Source organism: Panulirus ornatus, chromosome 51 (assembly GCF_036320965.1).
Source record: "Panulirus ornatus isolate Po-2019 chromosome 51, ASM3632096v1, whole genome shotgun sequence".
Taxonomy (NCBI): domain Eukaryota; kingdom Metazoa; phylum Arthropoda; class Malacostraca; order Decapoda; family Palinuridae; genus Panulirus; species Panulirus ornatus.
The window spans coordinates 5424954-5446621 of NC_092274.1; the positions used below are offsets into that span (position 1 = coordinate 5424954).

The following is a 21668-nucleotide window of genomic DNA, read 5'->3' on the forward strand; positions in this document are numbered from 1 at the left end:
CATGCATGTCTTTGAAGCCCTTGGAGACACGGGATAATTAGGAGCAGGCCAAGAGATCCCAGGAGACTCGACGCTGCGTTCGAATCTGTGGACAACGGCCGGGCTCAGAACGTCTTCGATGTGGCCCGGGCTATCGTGCCAGCCTATGCGGCACTTCAGCAACCCGGAATTATTCCCTGAAACAACGCTTGGAAGGAGGCAGAAGTGATATTGTGACAGTGATTGTGTCAGCGTCGCGTCGCCTCGCCGCAGTGTATCGAGACAGACTTCCCCAGAACTTTTTAAAGGGGAAGTAAATGTTTATAGTTCTGTTACTGGAGTGATAGTTTTCATGCATGGTGTTTTGACAAGAAAATAGTGAAGTTGGAGAAAAATGTAGCTTAGACATTGAAGCTTATTGATTCAGTGGTGAAATTGATGAGAACTGCTATTGACGTTTGTGTGAATAAATTGTACATTTCCTTTTCCATAGCCAGAGGTTGAACCATTATGTGACGTTCATTTTTTCATTCATTTCAAGCTAAAATTTTGTTTTCTAAATTGTTTCTTACATTTTTCATATGTATATATATGTGTGTGTGTGTGTGTGTGTGTGTGTGTGTGTGTGTGTGTGCGTGTGTATATATATATATGTATATTATCCCTGGGGATAGGGGTGAAAGAATACTTCCCACGTATTCCTCGCGTGTCGTAGAAAGCGACTAGAGGGGACGGGAGCGGGGGGCCGGAAATCCTCCCCTCCTTGTATTAACTTTCTAAAATGGGAAACAGAAGAAGGAGTCACGCGGGGAGTGCTCATCCTCCTCGAAGGCTCAGAGTGGGGTGCCTAAATGTGTGTGGATGTAACCAAGATGTGAAAAAAGGAGAGATAGGTAGTATGTTTGAGGAAAGAAACCTGGATATTTTGGCTCTGAGTGAAACGAAGCTCAAGGGTAAAGGGGAAGAGTGGTTTGGAAATGTCTGGGGAGTGAAGTCAGGGGTTAGTGAGAGGACAAGAGCAAGGGAAGGAGTAGCAATACTCCTGAAACAGGAGTTGTGGGAGTATGTGATAGAATGTAAGAAAGTAAATTCTCGATTAATATGGGTAAAATTGAAAGTTGATGGAGAGAGGTGGGTGATTATTGGTGCATATGCACCTGGGCATGAGAAGAAAGATCATGAGAGGCAAGTGTTTTGGGAGCAGCTAAATGAGTGTGTTAGCGGTTTTGATGCACGAGACCGGGTTATAGTGATGGGTGATTTGAATGCAAAGGTGAGTAATGTGACAGTTGAGGGAATAATTGGTATGCATGGGGTGTTCAGTGTTGTAAATGGAAATGGTGAAGAGCTTGTAGATTTATGTGCTGAAAAAGGACTGATGATTGGGAATACCTGGTTTAAAAAGCGAGATATACATAAGTATACTTATGTAAGTAGGAGAGATGGCCAGAGAGCGTTATTGGATTACGTGTTAATTGAAAGGCGTGCGAAAGAGAGACTTTTGGATGTCAATGTGCTGAGAGGTGCAACGGGAGGGATGTCTGATCATTATCTTGTGGAGGCTAAGGTGAAGATTAGTATGGGTTTTCAGAAAAGAAGAGTGAATGTTGGGGTGAAGAAGGTGGTGAGAGTAAGTGAGCTTGGGAAGGAGACCTGTGTGAAGAAGTATCAGGAGAGACTGTGTACAGAATGGAAAAAGGTGAGAACAATGGAAGTAAGGGGAGTGGGGGAGGAATGGGATGTATTTAGGGAATCAGTGATGGATTGCGCAAAAGATGCTTGTGGCATGAGAAGAGTGGGAGGTGGGCTGTTTAGAAAGGGTAGTGAGTGGTGGGATGAAGAAGTAAGAGTATTAGTGAAAGAGAAGAGAGAGGCATTTGGACGATTTTTGCAGGGAAAAAATGCAATTGAGTGGGAGAAGTATAAAAGAAAGAGACAGGAGGTCAAGAGAAAGGTGCAAGAGGTGAAAAAAAGGGCAAATGAGAGTTGGGGTGAGAGACTATCAGTAAATTTTAGGGAGAATAAAAAGATGTTCTGGAAGGAGGTAAATAGGGTGCGTAAGACAAGGGAGCAAATGGGAACTTCAGTGAAGGGCGTAAATGGGGAGGTGATAACAAGTAGTGGTGATGTGAGAAGGAGATGGAATGAGTATTTTGAAGGTTTGTTGAATGTGTCTGATGACAGAGTGGCAGATATAGGGTGTTTGGGTCGAGGTGGTGTGCAAAGTGAGAGGGTTAGGGAAAATGATTTGGTAAACAGAGAAGAGGTAGTAAAAGCTTTGCGGAAGATGAAAGCCGGCAAGGCAGCAGGTTTGGATGGTATTGCAGTGGAATTTATTAAAAAAAGGGGGTGACTGTATTGTTGACTGGTTGGTAAGGTTATTTAATGTATGTATGACTCATGGTGAGGTGCCTGAGGATTGGCGGAATGCGTGCATAGTGCCATTGTACAAAGGCAAAGGGGATAAGAGTGAGTGCTCAAATTACAGAGGTATAAGTTTGTTGAGTATTCCTGGTAAATTATATGGGAGGGTATTGATTGAGAGGGTGAAGGCATGTACAGAGCATCAGATTGGGGAAGAGCAGTGTGGTTTCAGAAGTGGTAGAGGATGTGTGGATCAGGTGTTTGCTTTGAAGAATGTATGTGAGAAATACTTAGAAAAGCAAATGGATTTGTATGTAGCATTTATGGATCTGGAGAAGGCATATGATAGAGTTGATAGAGATGCTCTGTGGAAGGTATTAAGAATATATGGTGTGGGAGGCAAGTTGTTAGAAGCAGTGAAAAGTTTTTATCGAGGATGTAAGGCGTGTGTACGTGTAGGAAGAGAGGAAAGTGATTGGTTCTCAGTGAATGTAGGTTTGCGGCAGGGGTGTGTGATGTCTCCATGGTTGTTTAATTTGTTTATGGATGGGGTTGTTAGGGAGGTAAATGCAAGAGTCTTGGAAAGAGGGGCAAGTATGAAGTCTGTTGGGGATGAGAGAGCTTGGGAAGTGAGTCAGTTGTTGTTCGCTGATGATACAGCGCTGGTGGCGGATTCATGTGAGAAACTGCAGAAGCTGGTGACTGAGTTTGGTAAAGTGTGTGGAAGAAGAAAGTTAAGAGTAAATGTGAATAAGAGCAAGGTTATTAGGTACAGTAGGGTTGAGGGTCAAGTCAATTGGGAGGTGAGTTTGAATGGAGAAAAACTGGAGGAAGTGAAGTGTTTTAGATATCTGGGAGTGGATCTGTCAGCGGATGGAACCATGGAAGCGGAAGTGGATCATAGGGTGGGGGAGGGGGCGAAAATTTTGGGAGCCTTGAAAAATGTGTGGAAGTCGAGAACATTATCCCGGAAAGCAAAAATGGGTATGTTTGAAGGAATAGTAGTTCCAACAATGTTGTATGGTTGCGAGGCGTGGGCTATGGATAGAGTTGTGCGCAGGAGGATGGATGTGCTGGAAATGAGATGTTTGAGGACAATGTGTGGTGTGAGGTGGTTTGATCGAGTAAGTAACGTAAGGGTAAGAGAGATGTGTGGAAATAAAAAGAGCGTGGTTGAGAGAGCAGAAGAGGGTGTTTTGAAATGGTTTGGGCACATGGAGAGAATGAGTGAGGAAAGATTGACCAAGAGGATATATGTGTCGGAGGTGAAGGGAACGAGGAGAAGAGGGAGACCAAATTGGAGGTGGAAAGATGGAGTGAAAAGGATTTTGTGTGATCGGGGCCTGAACATGCAGGAGGGTGAAAGGAGGGCAAGGAATAGAGTGAATTGGAGCGATGTGGTATACAGGGGTTGACGTGCTGTCAGTGGATTGAATCAGGGCATGTGGAGCGTCCGGGGTGGGCCGTGGAGGGCTGTGTGGGTATGTATATTTGCGTGTGTGGACGTGTGTATGTACATGTGTATGGGGGGGGTTGGGCCATTTCTTTCGTCTGTTTCCTTGCGCTACCTCGCAAACGCGGGAGACAGCGACAAAGTATAAAAAAAAAAAAAAAAAAAAATAAATAAATCTTTAATTTCGATATGAACTGTATCATCTTGGTCTAATAATCCATCTTCCCATGATCTTAACCAAGTTATTCTTCCAAATTAAAAACTTCCAAATTAAAAACTGTCAATATCCAATCTGTCCTCTCCTGTTGCAGTGAAATAGGATATGTGCCCAATATTCTTCACTGTACAATTTCTTCACAATGCAGATATTTCCATCTAGGTAACCCTCTTACAGCATGTTCTCAACTCCATCTTTAACAATACTTCCTTCTTATCTCTCTCATGCATTCCCTGCTGTCATTTTTTTTTTCTTGCTTTGTCGCTGTCTCCCGCGTTTGCGAGGTAGCGCAAGGAAACAGACGAAAGAAATGGCCCAACCCACCCCCATACACATGTATATACATACGTCCACACACGCAAATATACATACCTACACAGCTTTCCATGGTTTACCCCAGACGCTTCACATGCCTTGATTCAATCCACTGACAGCACGTCAACCCCGGTATACCACATCGCTCCAATTCACTCTATTCCTTGCCCTCCGTTCACCCTCCTGCATGTTCAGGCCCCGATCACACAAAATCTTTTTCACTCCATCTTTCCACCTCCAATTTGGTCTCCCTCTTCTCCTCGTTCCCTCCACCTCCGACACATATATCCTCTTGGTCAATCTTTCCTCACTCATTCTCTCCATGTGACCAAACCATTTCAAAACACCCTCTTCTGCTCTCTCAACCACGCTCTTTTTATTTCCACACATCTCTCTTACCCTTACGTTACTTACTCGATCAAACCACCTCACACCACACATTGTCCTCAAACATCTCATTTCCAGCACATCCATCCTCCTGCGCACAACTCTATCCATAGTCCACGCCTCGCAACCATACAACATTGTTGGAACCACTATTCCTTCAAACATACACATTTTTGCTTTCCGAGATAATGTTCTCGACTTCCACACATTCTTCAAGGCTCCCAGAATTTTCGCCCCCTCCCCCACCCTATGATCCACTTCCGCTTCCATGTTTCCATCTGCTGCCACATCCACTCCCAGATATCTAAAACACTTCACTTCCTCCAGTTTTTCTCCATTCAAACTCACCTCCCAATTGACTTGACCCTCAACCCTACTGTACCTAATAACCTTGCTCTTATTCACATTTACTCTTAACTTTCTTCTTTCACACACTTTACCAAACTCAGTCACCAGCTTCTGCAGTTTCTCACATGAATCAGCCACCAGCGCTGTATCATCAGCGAACAACAACTGACTCACTTCCCAAGCTCTCTCATCCCCAACAGACTTCATCCTTGCCCCTCTTTCCAAAACTCTTGCATTCACCTCCCTAACAACCCCATCCATAAACAAATTAAACAACCATGGAGACATCACACACCCCTGCCGCAAACCTACATTCACTGAGAACCAATCACTTTCCTCTCTTCCTACACGTACACATGCCTTACATCCTCGATAAAAACTTTTCACTGCTTCTAACAACTTGCCTCCCACACCATACATTCTTAATACCTTCCACAGAGCATCTCTATCAACCCTATCATATGCCTTCTCCAGATCCATAAATGCTACATACAAATCCATTTGCTTTTCTAAGTATTTCTCACATACATTCTTCAAAGCAAACACCTGATCCACACATCCTCTACCACTTCTGAAACCACACTGCTCTTCCCCAATCTGATGCTCTGTACATGCCTTCACCCTCTCAATCAATACCCTCCCATACAATTTGCCAGGAATACTCAACAAACTTATACCTCTGTAATTTGAGCACTCACTCTTATCCCCTTTGCCTTTGTACAATGGCACTATGCACGCATTCCGCCAATCCTCAGGCACCTCACCATGAGTCATCTTTTTTCTTTCTTTCATACTATTCGCCATTTCCCGCATTAGCGAGGTAGCGTTAAGAACAGAGGACTGGGCCTTTAAGGAAATATCCTCACCTGGCCCCCTTCTCTGTTCCTTCTTTTGGAAAATTAAAAAAATGAGAGGGGAGGATTTCCAGCCCCCCGCTCCCTTCCCTTATAGTCGTCTTCTACGACACGCAGGGAATACGTGAGAAGTATTCTTTATTGTTCTCAATTTAATTGAAGGTTTCTTCCCAAGAGAGATGCTGAGAAGCAGCCAATTATGTAATGGGTGTGGAAATTTTAGTGAAGATGCTAAGTTTTTAATACAGAGTTGGACCGAGCGAGATCCCATGCATTAATATATTCTTCCAAAGCACTCACTAACTTCCTCCCCCCTAAAAAGGTATTCTTCATTCCTGCCATTTCTTGGTGGAGGACTAACAAATAACTACCATTCAGTTCACTGATTCTAAATGCCATTTTTTTTTGTTTGCCTACTATCCAAATTAAAAAACTAAAATGGTTCTCACAATCATCTAAATTCCACCAACAATTGGTTGAATAATTCTCTTAATCAGTCCAAACATAAACCCAGCTGCCTATGCTACGACATTCCTTTGCAGTTCTTACAATGCATATAACACCCTCTAGCTTCAAACAATGGATTACAATCTTTGCTTTAACATGGGGTACTTGACTACAGCACTTACTTTATATCACATCTTCTACATAATAATGCAATTCATTCTTTCCAGTATTCATTTTGTTTCATCGTTACCCTTCTTAGGCAACTAATATGCAATTCTACCTTCTCATTCATCCACATTCACCTCATGAGATGTTCATTAGCATTCTATTCATTTCAATGCATAAATGAAGAAAGTGGAGCTGGATGTGAGACTGGCCTTGCAATACAACACATGAGAGAAGTGCAAATGTTAACGAGACCTACAGTCTGATTATAAATGTGTTGGCCAGACAAAATTGTGTAATTCATGTCATACATGAGTCATACATACATTAAATAACCTTACCAACCAGTCAACAATACAGTCACCCCCTTTTTTAATAAATTCCACTGCAATACCATCCAAACCTGCTGCCTTGCTGGCTTTCATCTTCCGCAAAGCTTTTACTACCTCTTCTCTGTTTACCAAATCATTTTCCCTAACCCTCGCACTTTGCACACCACCTCGACCAAAACACCCTATATCTGCCACTCTATCATCAAACACATTCAACAAACCTTCAAAATACTCACTCCATCTCCTTCTCACATCACCACTACTTGTTATCACCTCCCCATTTGCGCCCTTCACTGAAGTTCCCATTTGCTCCCTTGTCTTACGCACTTTATTTACCTCCTTCCAGAACATCTTTTTATTCTCCCTAAAATTTAATGATACTCTCTCACCCCAACTCTCATTTGCCCTTTTTTTCACCTCTTGCACCTTTCTCTTGACCTCCTGTCTCTTTCTTTTATACGTCTCCCACTCAGTTGCATTTTTTCCCTGCAAAAATCGTCCAAATGCCTCTCTCTTCTCTTTCACTAATACTCTTACTTCTTCATCCCACCACTCACTACCCTTTCTAATCAACCCACCTCCCACTCTTCTCATGCCACAAGCATCTTTTGCGCAATCCATCACTGATTCCCTAAATACATCCCATTCCTCCCCCACTCCCCTTACTTCCATTGTTCTCACCTTTTTCCATTTAATTTTAACATTTAATTTTTCTGCTGATTCCTCAAACCATTATTCCTTACTCCAAACTTCTATGCCAGTTAACAATAAAATTCTCAAATGACTGAATCTTAACAGGCATTATCTTGCTAATGACTTGTGACAAATCAACACATAACAGAGTGGACTGAACTCCTCCCGAAAAACCAAATTCCACATACATAAAAAAGTACTAGATATAACTAGAGTAAAAGTAAGACTTACCAATGTCATGCTTGGTATTCGACCCTGCCGCAGCTTGCTCAACTTAGGGTGTGATCCCAACCTCATCAGGTCATTCTTAGATGCTCTAAAGAACAAACATATCTATGTTAGAGAAATTATATACATTTAAGTATGAACAGATATACACATATATCTATATCTTTTCACACCAAATAATCTCAGGATCAGGAACAGGTACACATCCACTCTCTAGCTGTTATGTATAAGGCAATGAAACTGAATTAACATCAACAACCAAGACCCATAGACAACTCCAGTTTACAATATATCTCATATGCTCTGGGTCAGCCCATTAACAGAGCATAACCCAATACATTACATTACGTTATGAACAATACCTATTAATGAAGGTGCAACATTTGCCCTTCCACATCTTTGGAACTACCCCTTCCACCAGTGTCCTAAAGAACCTTTATACAAGAAGCCTAGCCAGTGCCTCAGTTCAATCCTTCTGGACAAACAAGGAAACTTCATCATATCTGTGTGCCTTATAAGAGTTGTTTTAATAGCCTGATTATTTTGTTTCTGCTAAACATTATACTTTCCTAAACTTCTTTCTTCTACATTTCTAATACTGGTGTAGTATCATATCCCACCATTAAGCTCCTCATACATCTTGCTGTCCTAAGGAGTTGTTCCCTTTTAGTCTCTTATGCTGTGTGTGTGCCATTCCCAGTTTGTATATTATTGGAGGAGAGCCTTGCAATCATATGGCCCATCACCTGTGCTTTTTGTACCACTGAGAAGACTTCTAAATCTCTGAATGTCACGAACATTCAGTTTCCTTGTTTAGACTATTCCAACGTTCCACCACCCTTACACGAAACCAGAATTTCTTTACATTCTTCTTAATGAACATCTTAGTCCTTTACATCCTTCTTAGTGAGCATCAGGTTTCCCAATGATAAATCATTTTATCTTATCCACCTTCCTTTGTCCAACGTCTTTCAAAACACAATCAGTTTTACGATGTATCCTTGTGATAACTTTTTTTATATGCACGATGCCACTTAAAGTCACACACAAACACTTTGTCCACTCACACACACTGCTGTCTCTTTTTAAATACTAAACCTAGGAGAAATTTGGGTGATGAAGTATTGATCAGAGCTTTGACATTGACAAATCAGCAAATACCCTTACTTGTACAGTAAGAAGTCTCCTGAGGCCATTTCTGCCAGCTTTGGGCGGTGAAGTAAAAGGGATCGGAGTGCACCCAAAGTAGTTTGACAGGGAGAAAGAAGTGGGATCCTCTCTGGATAAGCCAGCATGCAAGCTTCACATTCATTTACTGAAATTCATGGGAATCATTAATAACATATCTAAAAAAAATCAATATGTGCACTTAAAGCATGGATATAAATACACTTCTCCAAATACTTTGTCACAAGCATATCAGTATATACCCTTGTACTGGAGGTCAAGGGTGAAGCTAGAATTTTATAAAATTAGTGTTGTGTGATGTCACCATGGCTGTTTAATTTGTATGTGCAAAGGGTGTTATGGAAGTAAATTTGAGAGACTTGGAGATGGGTGAGTATGCAGTCGCAGTCTGTGGAGGATGAGTGGGCCTAGGAAGTCAGTTGTTGCTGCTGATACAACAATGGTAGAAGATTCGAGTGAGAAACTGCAGAAATTGGTGAATGAGTTTGAAAGAGAGTGTGAAAAGAGAATTGTGAGTAAATGTGAATAAAAGCACCATTATTTGGTTTAGCAGGGTTGAGGGACAAGGTTTTTGGGGTCTGAGTCTGAATGGAAAAAACTTGGAAAAAGTGAAGCATTTTGGATAATCTACCTAGGTGTGGACATGGCAGTGAACAGAACAAAACAAGTGGATATGATTCATAGGGTGGGTGATGAGGTGAGGTTCTGGGAGCATTGAAGAATGTGTGGAAAGAGGTATCATTACCTGGGAGGGCAAAGATGGGTATGTATGAAGGCATACTAGTCCTAACAACATTGCATGGATGAGAGGTATGGGCTACAGATGATGTTAAGAGGGTGGATGTGTAAGAAATGAAATGTTTCAGGACAATACGAGTCATGAAGTGCTTTGATCAAATAAGTTATAAAAGGATAAGAGAGAGGTACACTGATAAAAAGAGTATGGTTTAGAGTGCTGAAAACAATATGCCAAAATGGTTCAGAGAATGAGTGTGGAAAGTTTAATAACAAGGATTTATGTATGAGAAAGGGAAGGGAAAAGGAGAAAGGGGAGACCAAAATACAGATGGAAACAAGGAGTGGTCAGTGCCTGAACATGCCAATAACCCGCTTGATAGGGCAAATTATGTAAGTCTGCATAAAGAAACTAAGAGACTTATGTGTCAAAGTAAATGCCAGCTTGTATATTGCTGAAAACAACAAAGAAACCCAAAAGAGCTTTATGTATATGTTAGAAGCAAGAGTCAGTGCACTGTCAATTGGTTCATTAATGAATGAAAATGGTGATTTGATATCAAGAAAAAAAAAATTACATTATTTTGTATTTACAACTTAAGACACAGCTCATATTCCAGATCCAGTCACAATGCTAAGAGAGAATACTTTGCAACATGTGGATATATGAGGAAGATTTTTTTTTAATACATATTTGCCTTTTCCCACATCAGCGAGGTAGCATTAAGAACAAAAGACTGAGCCTTAGAGGGAATATCCTCACTTGGCCCCCTTCTCTGTTCCTTCTTTTTGAAAATTAAAAACGGGAGGGGAGGATTTCCAGCCCTCCACTCCCTCCCCTTTTAGTCGCCTTCTACAACACACAGGAAATACATAGGAAGTATTCTTTCTCCCCTATCCCCAGGGATAACCACTTTTTTTTACTTTTCCATAAGAAGGAACAGAGAAGGGGGCCAAGTGAGGATTTTCCCTCTTAGGCTCAGTCCTCTGTTCTTAACGCTACCTTACTAACGTGAGAAATGGCAAATATGTATGAAAAAAAAAGCCTATCTATTATCATCATTAGCTTGACATATACAACATACTAAGGTCTATCTCGTCTGAATGATTATGTCTGGTAATAAGCTGGTTGACGATTTTTAGATCAAAGTCATTGAGTTCGAGTGCCCGCATCATCTCCTGCTCTGAAGGAGTCACCTCTTTCAGGATCCTCAGTTGGAATATCTTGCTCAGACACAAAAGACTTGGCTGGATATGGTCATCTGTAATCAAAAGAGGAAACAAATGATAACAAAACATGAAAAAGATACAAGGTATGTATGCAGTCACTAGGTGTATGAATAATCCTGAGGCATTTCAGCCACAACACACTTCATGGCATTAATACTCACTTGTTTTTCTCAACAAATCTAAAACCAATGCCTCAGTATATAATTCCTACAGCCAAGCCTAATGGAGTACTCTAATATCCGTGAACCGTGAACCCTTCATGCATGGTCCAGCCTATGAACAGGACATCATCCATATACCATACAGCTCCAATTCCTTTCACCCAGGATATGTCCCTTTGCCCTCTTTACTATGTCAATCCACCTCCTCAGTCACCCCATCCCCTCACTCCTATTTCTGACACATGGATCTCCTTTGTCAATCTCCCTTCATTCATCCTTTCCATTCTCCTGAACACTTCAACATACCATCCTTTGATTCATCATTATTAACAATTCTTTCTCTTCATCACTAAATCAATCCACTTTTCTTTTACCACATTCCCCTCATGAGAAATTGGATTAAAATGCCATGCAACAAAAGTTCACTGACATGCACCATCCTACTCAGTGAGTTCTTCATGTAATTCAACTTGTGGCATAAACCATATTTTCACAAATGTAAACAATGAAAAAAATGGAGAATATCAAATGAAAAAAATAAACTACAACAATAGCAGTTTATGGGCATAATGAGTTATGTAAACCATGCTCACATATCCCAGTGCGACAGGGTGACCTAGCTATATACATAAAATAAAAAGGCAGGTTTGACTGTAGAGGTATCTATCAATCTCAAATGTACCAACAGAGAATACGACTAGAGCATGTTCCCTCTGCTGACAGTTATAGATGATGGTATGCAATCTAATCTTGTTTACACTTTTCATTGTCGAAAATCTTCACCCATGGGCAATTATCTATCGAACATTTAGTAGTTTTATTGCTGCACTTGCAAAATGCTTCATGTACGTGACAATCATGTAAGAATCCTTAGCAAATGTTACAGCACTGCAGCTAGATCTTTGACAAATTAAGGTATGAAGATGGTCAGTAAGCAATTTATCAACATCCTTTCACACCAGAATAGATGAAAGTATATCATTTTTTGGAAGATTTCTTCAGTAACATGTGATATAGATATTCTGCATAGGAATCTTTTTGTGAGTGCACTAAGTTAGTAATGATTCAGCTGAATTGTGTAAGTTACGGGTTAATGTTAAATAGTTGAACAATGACTTACATTTTTCCTGGATGACCGACAAGTCTGGGATCCCTAATCTAATTACACAATAAAATCGTAAAATATACACAACATACTTAAACAAATTGCAATACAAACACCTTGACTACTATTTATTTTATTCAATATTCTTAATCGCTGTCTCCCACATCAGCGAGGTAGCACAAGGAAACAGACAAAGAATGGCCTAACCACTCATATACACATATACATGCTTAAACACCCATACACCCACATATACATACATATACATTTCAACGCATACATACATACACTAACATACATTTATACACATGTACATATTCATACTTGCTGCCTTCATCCATTCCCGTCACACAAGAAATAGCACCCCCTTCCCCATCCAGCAAGGTAGCACCAGAAAAAGACAAAAAGGCCACATTCACTCACACTCAGTTACTAGCTGTCATGTGTAGTGCACCAAAACAGCAGCTGCCTTTCCACATCCAGGCCCCACAGACCTTTCCATGGTTTACCCCAGACGCTTTACATGCTCTGGTTCAATCCACTGCCAGCATGTCAACCCCGGTATACCACATCATTCCAATTCACTCTAGTCCTTGCACACCTTTCAACCTCCTGCATGTTCAGACCACGATTGCTCAAAATCTTTTTCACTCCATCCTTCCACCTTCTTGTTTCCTCTACCTCTGACACATATATCCTCTTCATCAACCTGTCCTCACTCATTCATTCATTCCATATGTCCAAACCATTTCAACAAACCCTATTCAGCTCCCTCAACCACACTTTATATTTCTACACATCTCTCTTACCCTTTCATTACTTACTTGCACCACACACCACATATTGTCCTCAAACATTTCATTTCCAGCACATCTACCCTACTCAGTACAACCATATCTATAACCCATGCCTTGCAACCATATAATATTGCTGGATCTACCATTCCTTCAAACATACCCATTTTTGCTCTCCAAGATAACATTCTCACCTTCCACACATTCTTCATCGCTCCCAAAACCTTCGCCCCCTCCCCCACCCTATGACTCACTTTTGCTTCCAAAGTTCCTTTTGCTGCCAAGTACACTTCCAGATATCTAAAACACTTCATTTCCTCCAATTTTTCTCCATTCAAATTTACATTCCAACTAACTTGTGCCTCAACCCTGCTGACCCTAATAACCTTGCTTTTATTCACATTTATTTTCATTTTCTTCTTTCACATTTTTTTCCAAACTCAGTCACCAACTGCAGTTTCTCACTCGAATCAGCCACCAGTGCTATATCATCAATGAACAATTAGCTCACTTTCATGGCCCTCTTATCCCTAACAGACTGCAAGCAGGTGTGAGAAAAATCTTCACATTTGCTCCTTCATAACAATCATATATTACTGAAAGACCAAACTGATCTTGAGCAAAAAACGCATGAATTAGATTGTAAAACATTTATCTTATGAAGTACCAGCTATTACAAGCCATACTCACAGAAATGTGAAAAATCTGTGTGAGTATCTCTCCAAGGGATGAAGAAATCTACAAGAAGGACATCTTGGAGAGATATATGGTGAGGATTAGGCACCCCAGGTCTTCTTCCTCGACGCTCAGTCACACGCTTCATTCTCTCCACTGAACGACTCGCCTTTCGAGCTTTGATTATCAGGCGTCGATTCTCAAGATCTTTAACAGCACTTTTCTGAGAAATATAAACAAGTGTGATCCAATTCTATACATATCTGATACTAAATACATATCTGATACTAAAGTGTTTCAGTACATCAAAAGTATCATCCTATAACAAGACCATTATTGATAATGATTCCACTTTGGTGCAATGTTTATACCTAGGTATCTAAAGCACTTCACTGACTTCAAGCCCTCCCAAAGCAAACTTAACTTCAAACTAACCTGTTTAATTATACTACTACACCTCTTAAACTTAAATCTGACATTGATTCTAACTTTCTCCTTCCATACATTCTCCCAAACTCTGTAGCCAGTTTCTGGAATTTTTCTCTTGAGTCTGCCATACAAGTAATGTCATATGCAAACAGCAACTAATTCACCTTCCATGCCCTCCATCCCCAGCAAACCACAGACCCACTCATTGTTCTATGACCCTTATATGTATACCTTCTTTAGCATCATTTCCATAAACACATCATCAATAATTGTCGGTTACATTAACTAAATGAATCATATCATCTGTATTTCAGCTATCAAGAAAGACCCTATACAAGAAGTCTGAAACTACAATAAAGTTTTCTTAGCTCACAAGCCACAAGGTAACATTACCAACATTAAAGATGACTGCGCTGGACCCCTTAGGCCCAAATACTAGGTGCTCATTAAAACTATGTGAATGGGTGTATAGTTTACAAAACAATATAAGGAAGGACAAAAGGCTACAATCTCTAAGTCAGCAATCATGAGATCAACAAAGAACCGTATTGCTTAGGCAATGTTATGGGATTTTTCACAAATAGGCATTATCTCTTTCATAAATAATATATGGTATACTCACCACATCCATACCATCTCGACTTGTGTCAACAATCTCCTTGATGTTACTGGATTCAAGTATCATATGTCTGCGGATCTCTTTGATCTGATGAGGATCAACAGTCATGGACACTGGGAACAGTGGTGGTGGTACCTGCAACACATTTAAGGATTCAGTTTGTTTGCATAGATAGTTGAAGTTCTCTTGATATATTCACAAGTATGAGCCATCATCAAATTAACTCCGGGACAGGTTAATCAATACACAGAAATTTCTATCAACATAGGTGTGAGAACCGTTCATTATTATTAGTGAATTCCACACATAATGCAGGCCTTCTCCTGAAAAAGTGAAAATATCACACACCACAGGAACCGAAAGACTGGCATCTCCATTATAACCATTCAAGAATATGAATTTTTTGTACTCTTTGTATCATCTTCAATCTTCTCCACAAGGTATGATACTCTAGCTATGACCTGACTGGATCCACTCTCACATGTACGAAGTCTATTAGAACTAAGTCAGTTAGATACAAATGAACTTTGAAAGCTAATCTGTTTTTACTTACCTCTTTTGAAATCTGTTATTAAGATCACAAATATATATCTTTTCTTTCATCTTTTTTTCATATATTTGATTGCCATTTCCCACATTAGCAAGGCAGCACCAGGAATTGCAAAGAAAGGCTGCATCTGGTCATATCCACTCTTTAGCTATACACTAGTTATGGAGATTATGTTGCTGTGACTACCCTTTTGAGGGAGTTCCAAGAGGGAACAGGCATCAGAGGTAGATAAAGATAAATAGCTGTCATGTGTAAAGCACTAAAACCACTTCTTATCCAAAACCAGGCCCCACAGACGCTGGTGTTCCATGGTTTACCCAAGGGATGAAACTATATACAGTCTCAAATCACTCATATTCAGCCTATGCCCAATATGTTAAGTCAAATACAATTCCTCAACACATACCTAGTATGTTCGTAAGTGAAACACACACAACCTCTACCCATGCCCAGTATGTTAAGTCAAACATGAACTTCCACACTTACAAAAGTACCTATTACTTCCTGACTTTACACATTATGTTGATCGTCAAGCAAGACCAATGTCTCCAATTATATGATCTCAACACAAAATGCTTCCACTGCATATGATTCCAAATCATTCTTCTGGCATCCTGAGCTTATACATGGAAATAATTCTCCCATAACTGGAGTTCACCAGTTGTGGAGACCCTTTTGCCATGGCCAACCCTTTGGGGGACCTCCTGAAGGGAAGCGGTATCAGACATATAAATAGATATACAAACAGAACACTGTTCTTACCATATTACTGTCAGTAAGCGTCTGCCAGACTTGAATTACATGATAACGACACCTAATTTGACAAGCATCACGCCGTGGAAGCAACATGATCATTTTACGCCAATTTCGAGGACCAACTTGGCATTGACTGATTAATATTTCATCTTCGTTTCTGTAGAGACAATGTACGCTCTTAATTACTTATTCATAAAATGTAAGAATCTTAGTAAAGATATCAAATTCTGTTTAAAACATCTTAAAACATCAGATCAGTTTATTAAATAATAATAAGAAGAAATAATTAATAACAAATCCTGTTTAAACACCATCAAAACATGAAAATTTTTGGTTCCTAAATATTCAGAAAAATGTAAGTTACATTCCATACATTTCAGAGTTGCAGAGAGCTATATAACACTGTCAAAAGCTTTAATGGACAGCCTGTCTACTAACATCACAGAACAAGTCATCAAGGCTGTTAATCAAAAGAAAAATCTAGTCGTGAAAGAAGCTAAACTACTCATGAAGGAATTGCCCTAGAATCACTGAGTGATGGAAGGAACTGGATACTGCAAATTCACCATACATGAATGACAAATCAACAATAGAATAAATAAAAGTTACAAAAAATGGTAAAGGAATCAAGTAAATATGAAAGGCTAGTGAATATCAAAATAAATAGAATTAATTGGTCGTGTTGGGAGAGAGGGTGATATCTAATGACTCTGGCTGGCTGGACAAATGGAGAGGTTACATATCTGCAATATCATTAAGGTCAATTAAGAAGAAGGATAAAGTGAAAAAAGCTGATTCAGTAAAAAAGCTGTGAAAGGTGAAGAAATCAGTGGGACTTCAGGACAGGAGTACAAGAAAAAATGTCAACCATTGGGGAAGCTGTTTATGAAAATAAGCTTACAAATATTTTGTTATGTTTATCTATCTATATTTCTGATGCCCAATCCCTCTGGGAACTCCCATCAAGGGGTGGCCATGGTAAAAGAGTCTCCACTTATCCCTGTCCTTACATGGCTCCCTAACATACACCATTCCATGGATTCTTCCACTATTTTTTTCCCCTCCAGTATTACTCCACCCTATTTGCCCATGTCACAGGTGGTCTTCCACTCATAACCCCTTTAACTGTATTATCATACACTCTCCTTGTAAACTCTTGTCTTGCATCCTTTCAACATGCCCAATCCAATTTAGAGTATTACATTTCACCCATTCAACCATTCTACAATTCACTTCCTTTGCATTCCTTGCCATGCCATATTTCATACACCCTTTCATTTCATTCTTCATTCCATCTAATCACACCATATGCTCTTCTTAAATAGCTCACTTCCACAGCCTGGATTCTTGACCTCTGTGCCTCATTCCATGCCCTTCCTTAGGCTGCATATGTCAGGGCTGGGAGGACTTATACTTATCTTTCTTTCTTTCATACTATTCGCCATTTCCCGCATTAGCGAGGTAGCGTTAAGAACAGAGGACTGGGCCTTTGAGGGAATATCCTCACCTGGCCCCCCTTCTCTGTTCCTTCTTTTGGAAAATTGAAAAAAAAAACGAGAGGGGAGGATTTCCAGCCACCCGCTCCCTCCCCTTTTAGTCGCCTTCTATGACACGCAGGGAATACGTGGGAAGTATTCTTTCTCCCCTATCCCCAGGGATATATCTCTCTTTATTCTATTACAGGACCCAATGACTCTTCAACCCTGTACTGCCCTCTCTCTTATCTCCACTTCCATATCACCACACTCATCCAAAACAGCTCCCAGATACTCAAATTCCCTCACTTCTAGTCTTCCCCATGTGGTTTTACAAAATCTATACTTTCACCGTTTCCTTTCAAACACCATTACTTTACTTTAAAGTGCATTCACCTTCCATCTCCTTCACTTGCTCACATCATAAAACATATAACCTTCTGCAACTCCCTTCTTTGTAAACAAGCTTGCCACTAGCCACCATATCTCATAGCCACACTCCATCTCTAAACCACTTTTTCCTAGTTTTGCTCTCATCTCTCTTACCACTCCATCTTTCCACCTCCAATTTGGTTTCACACTTCCTGTTCTATTTACCTCTGACACATGCATCCTTTTTGTCAACCTTTCCTCCCTCATTTTCTCAAAACGTCCAAACCATTTCAACACACCCTCTTCTGCTCTCTCAATTACACTCCTTTTATTACCACACATCTCTCTTACCCTTTCATTACTTATTCGATCAAACCACCTCACATCACATATTGTCCTCAAACATTTCATTTCCATCACATCCACCCTCTGTTCAAGCCTATCTATAGCCCATGCCTTGCAACCATACACTATTAGTGTAACTACTATTCCTTCAAGCATACCCTTTTTCGCTCTCAGAGATGATGCTCTCTCCTTCCACACATTCTTCATCGCTCCCAGAATCTTCACCCCCTCCCCCACCCTGTGAGTCACTTCCGCTTCCATGGTTCCATTTGCTGAAAAGTCCATTCCCAGGTATCTAAACACTTCAATTCCTCATTTTATCTCCATTCAAACTCATATCCCAACTTTCTTGTCCCTGCTGAACCTAATAACCTTGCTCTTCTTCACACTTACTCTCAACTTTCTCTTTTTACACACTTTTCCAAACTCAGTCACCAGCTTATCCCCTTATAATTGTTACATATATCCTTCACACCGTTTCCTATGAATAAAGGAACAATAATACATTTCATCTAATCCTTTAATAGATTTTCTCTAAATATTTTAAACACCTCATTCACACATAACTGCATTCCTACATTTACTGCACTTCTATTGAAGCTTTCAGTTACCTTCCTTTCATACTTCACCTTGTGTTTTTCCTGATTTATCTTCTCAGTTGCCAACACTTTTACCTCTCCATTCTTCCTTACAACATACCTCCATTTCTACCTAATCCTCATCCCCGAAAGAACCACGAAATGGTTAGTCTCCAAAGAATTCTCTCACAACTCTAGCATCCAGCACAGCCTTTCTCAGCCTTTCATTCACTGCCACACAGTCAATCAAAGCCTTTTGCTCTTCTTTTCTGTCATTCCTCATTCATGTACATAGGTGGATCATCTTGTGCTAAAAAATGGTGTTTGCAAGGAATACACCCCTTTCAGCACAAACATCCACAAGATAGCTTCCATTCTCATTTACTCCAGACATTCCCCATTTACCAACTATCTCACCAACTCCATTACATCCCACTTTCGCATTCATATCATCCAATACGACCATGTTTCTCTCATTCTCTAAACCATTTATAGTAATTCCAATTACTTCAGAAAATCTTCATTTCATCCTTACCTCATACAGTCTTCATATTTACATTTTTTTTTTTTTTTTTTTTTTTTATACTTTGTCGCTGTCTCCCGCGTTTGCGAGGTAGCGCAAGGAAACAGACGAAAGAAATGGCCCCCCCCCCCCATACACATGTACATACACACGTCCACACACGCAAATATACATACCTACACAGCTTTCCATGGTTTACCCCAGACGCTTCACATGCCTTGCTTCAATCCACTGACAGCACGTCAACCCCTGTATACCACATGACTCCAATTCACTCTATTTCTTGCCCTCCTTTCACCCTCCTGCATGTTCAGGCCCCGATCACACAAAATCTTTTTCACTCCATCTTTCCACCTCCAATTTGGTCTCCCTCTTCTCCTCGTTCCCTCCACCTCCGACACATATATCCTCTTGGTCAATCTCTCCTCACTCATTCTCTCCATGTGCCCAAACCATTTCAAAACACCCTCTTCTGCTCTCTCAACCACGCTCTTTTTATTTCCACACATCTCTCTTACCCTTACGTTACTTACTCGCTCAAACCACCTCACACCACACATTGTCCTCAAACATCTCATTTCCAGCACATCCATCCTCCTGCGCACATCTCTATCCATAGCCCACGCCTCGCAACCATACAGCATTGTTGGTACCACTATTCCCTCAAACATACCCATTTTTGCTTTCCGAGATAATGTTCTCGACTTCCACACATTTTTCAAGGCTCCCAAAATTTTCGCCCCCTCCCCCACCCTATGATCCACTTCCGCTTCCATGGTTCCATCCGCTGACAGATCCACTCCCAGATATCTAAAACACTTCACTTCCTCCAGTTTTTCTCCATTCAAACTCACCTCCCAATTGACTTGACCCTCACCCCTACTGTACCTAATAACCTTGCTCTTATTCACATTTACTCTCAACTTTCTTCTTCCACACACTTTACCAAACTCAGTCACCAGCTTCTGCAGTTTCTCACATGAATCAGCCACCAGCGCTGTATCATCAGCGAACAACAATTGACTCACTTCCCAAGCTCTCTCATCCCCAACAGACTTCATACTTGCCCCTCTTTCCAGGACTCTTGCATTTACCTCCTTTACAACCCCATCCATAAACAAATTAAACAACCATGGAGACATCACACACCCCTGCCGCAAACCTACATTCACTGAGAACCAATCACTTTCCTCTCTTCCTACACGTACACATGCCTTACATCCTCGATAAAAACTTTTCACTGCTTCTAACAACTTGCCTCCCACACCATATATTCTTAATACCTTCCACAGAGCATCTCTATCAACTCTATCATATGCCTTCTCCAGATCCATAAATGCTACATACAAATCCCTTTGCTTTTCTAAGTATTTCTCACATACATTCTTCAAAGCAAACACCTGATCCACACATCCTCTACCACTTCTGAAACCGCACTGCTCTTCCCCAATCTGATGCTCTGTACATGCCTTCACCCTCTCAATCAATACCCTCCCATATAATTTACCAGGAATACTCAACAAACTTATACCTCTGTAATTTGAGCACTCACTCTTATCCCCTTTGCCTTTGTACAATGGCACTATGCACGCATTCCGCCAATCCTCAGGCACCTCACCATGAGTCATACATACATTAAATAACCTTACCAACCAGTCAACAATACAGTCACCCCCTTTCTTAATAAATTCCACTGCAATACCATCCAAACCTGCTGCCTTGCCGGCTTTCATCTTCCGCAAAGCTTTTACTACCTCTTCTCTGTTTACCAAATCATTTTCCCTAACCCTCTCACTTTGCACACCACCTCGACCAAAACACCCTATATCTGCCACTCTGTCATCAGACACATTCAACAAACCTTCAAAATACTCGTTCCATCTCCTTCTCACATCACCGCTACTTGTTATCACCTCCCCATTTACGCCCTTCACTGAAGTTCCCATTTGCTCCCTTGTCTTACGCACCCTATTTACCTCCTTCCAGAACATCTTTTTATTCTCCCTAAAATTTACTGATAGTCTCTCACCCCAACTCTCATTTGCCCTTTTTTTCACCTCTTGCACCTTTCTCTTGACCTCCTGTCTCTTTCTTTTATACTTCTCCCACTCAATTGCATTTTTTCCCTGCAAAAATCGTCCAAATGCCTCTCTCTTCTCTTTCACTAATACTCTTACTTCTTCATCCCACCACACACTACCCTTTCTAAACAGCCCACCTCCCACTCTTCTCATGCCACAAGCATCTTTTGCGCAATCCATCACTGATTCCCTAAATACATCCCATTCCTCCCCGACTCCCCTTACTTCCATTGTTCTCACCTTTTTCCATTCTGTACACAGTCTCTCCTG

General features: G+C 40.7%; 1 protein-coding gene across 3 annotated transcripts in view; it reads right to left on the minus strand.

Annotated features, from left to right (window-relative positions):
- LOC139764870 (uncharacterized) overlaps positions 1 to 21668 on the minus strand; it is a 74527-nt gene that overhangs the window by 18368 nt on the left and 34491 nt on the right. For all 3 annotated transcript variants that reach the window (XM_071691899.1, XM_071691898.1, XM_071691901.1), the window contains exons 13-18: positions 16031 to 16181; positions 14722 to 14853; positions 13686 to 13893; positions 10791 to 10967; positions 8950 to 9097; positions 7786 to 7870 (exon numbers count right to left, since the gene is read on the minus strand). In XM_071691899.1, the coding sequence (XP_071548000.1) occupies positions 7786 to 7870; positions 8950 to 9097; positions 10791 to 10967; positions 13686 to 13893; positions 14722 to 14853; positions 16031 to 16181 (901 nt within the window). The remainder of the gene's footprint in view (positions 1 to 7785; positions 7871 to 8949; positions 9098 to 10790; positions 10968 to 13685; positions 13894 to 14721; positions 14854 to 16030; positions 16182 to 21668) is intronic.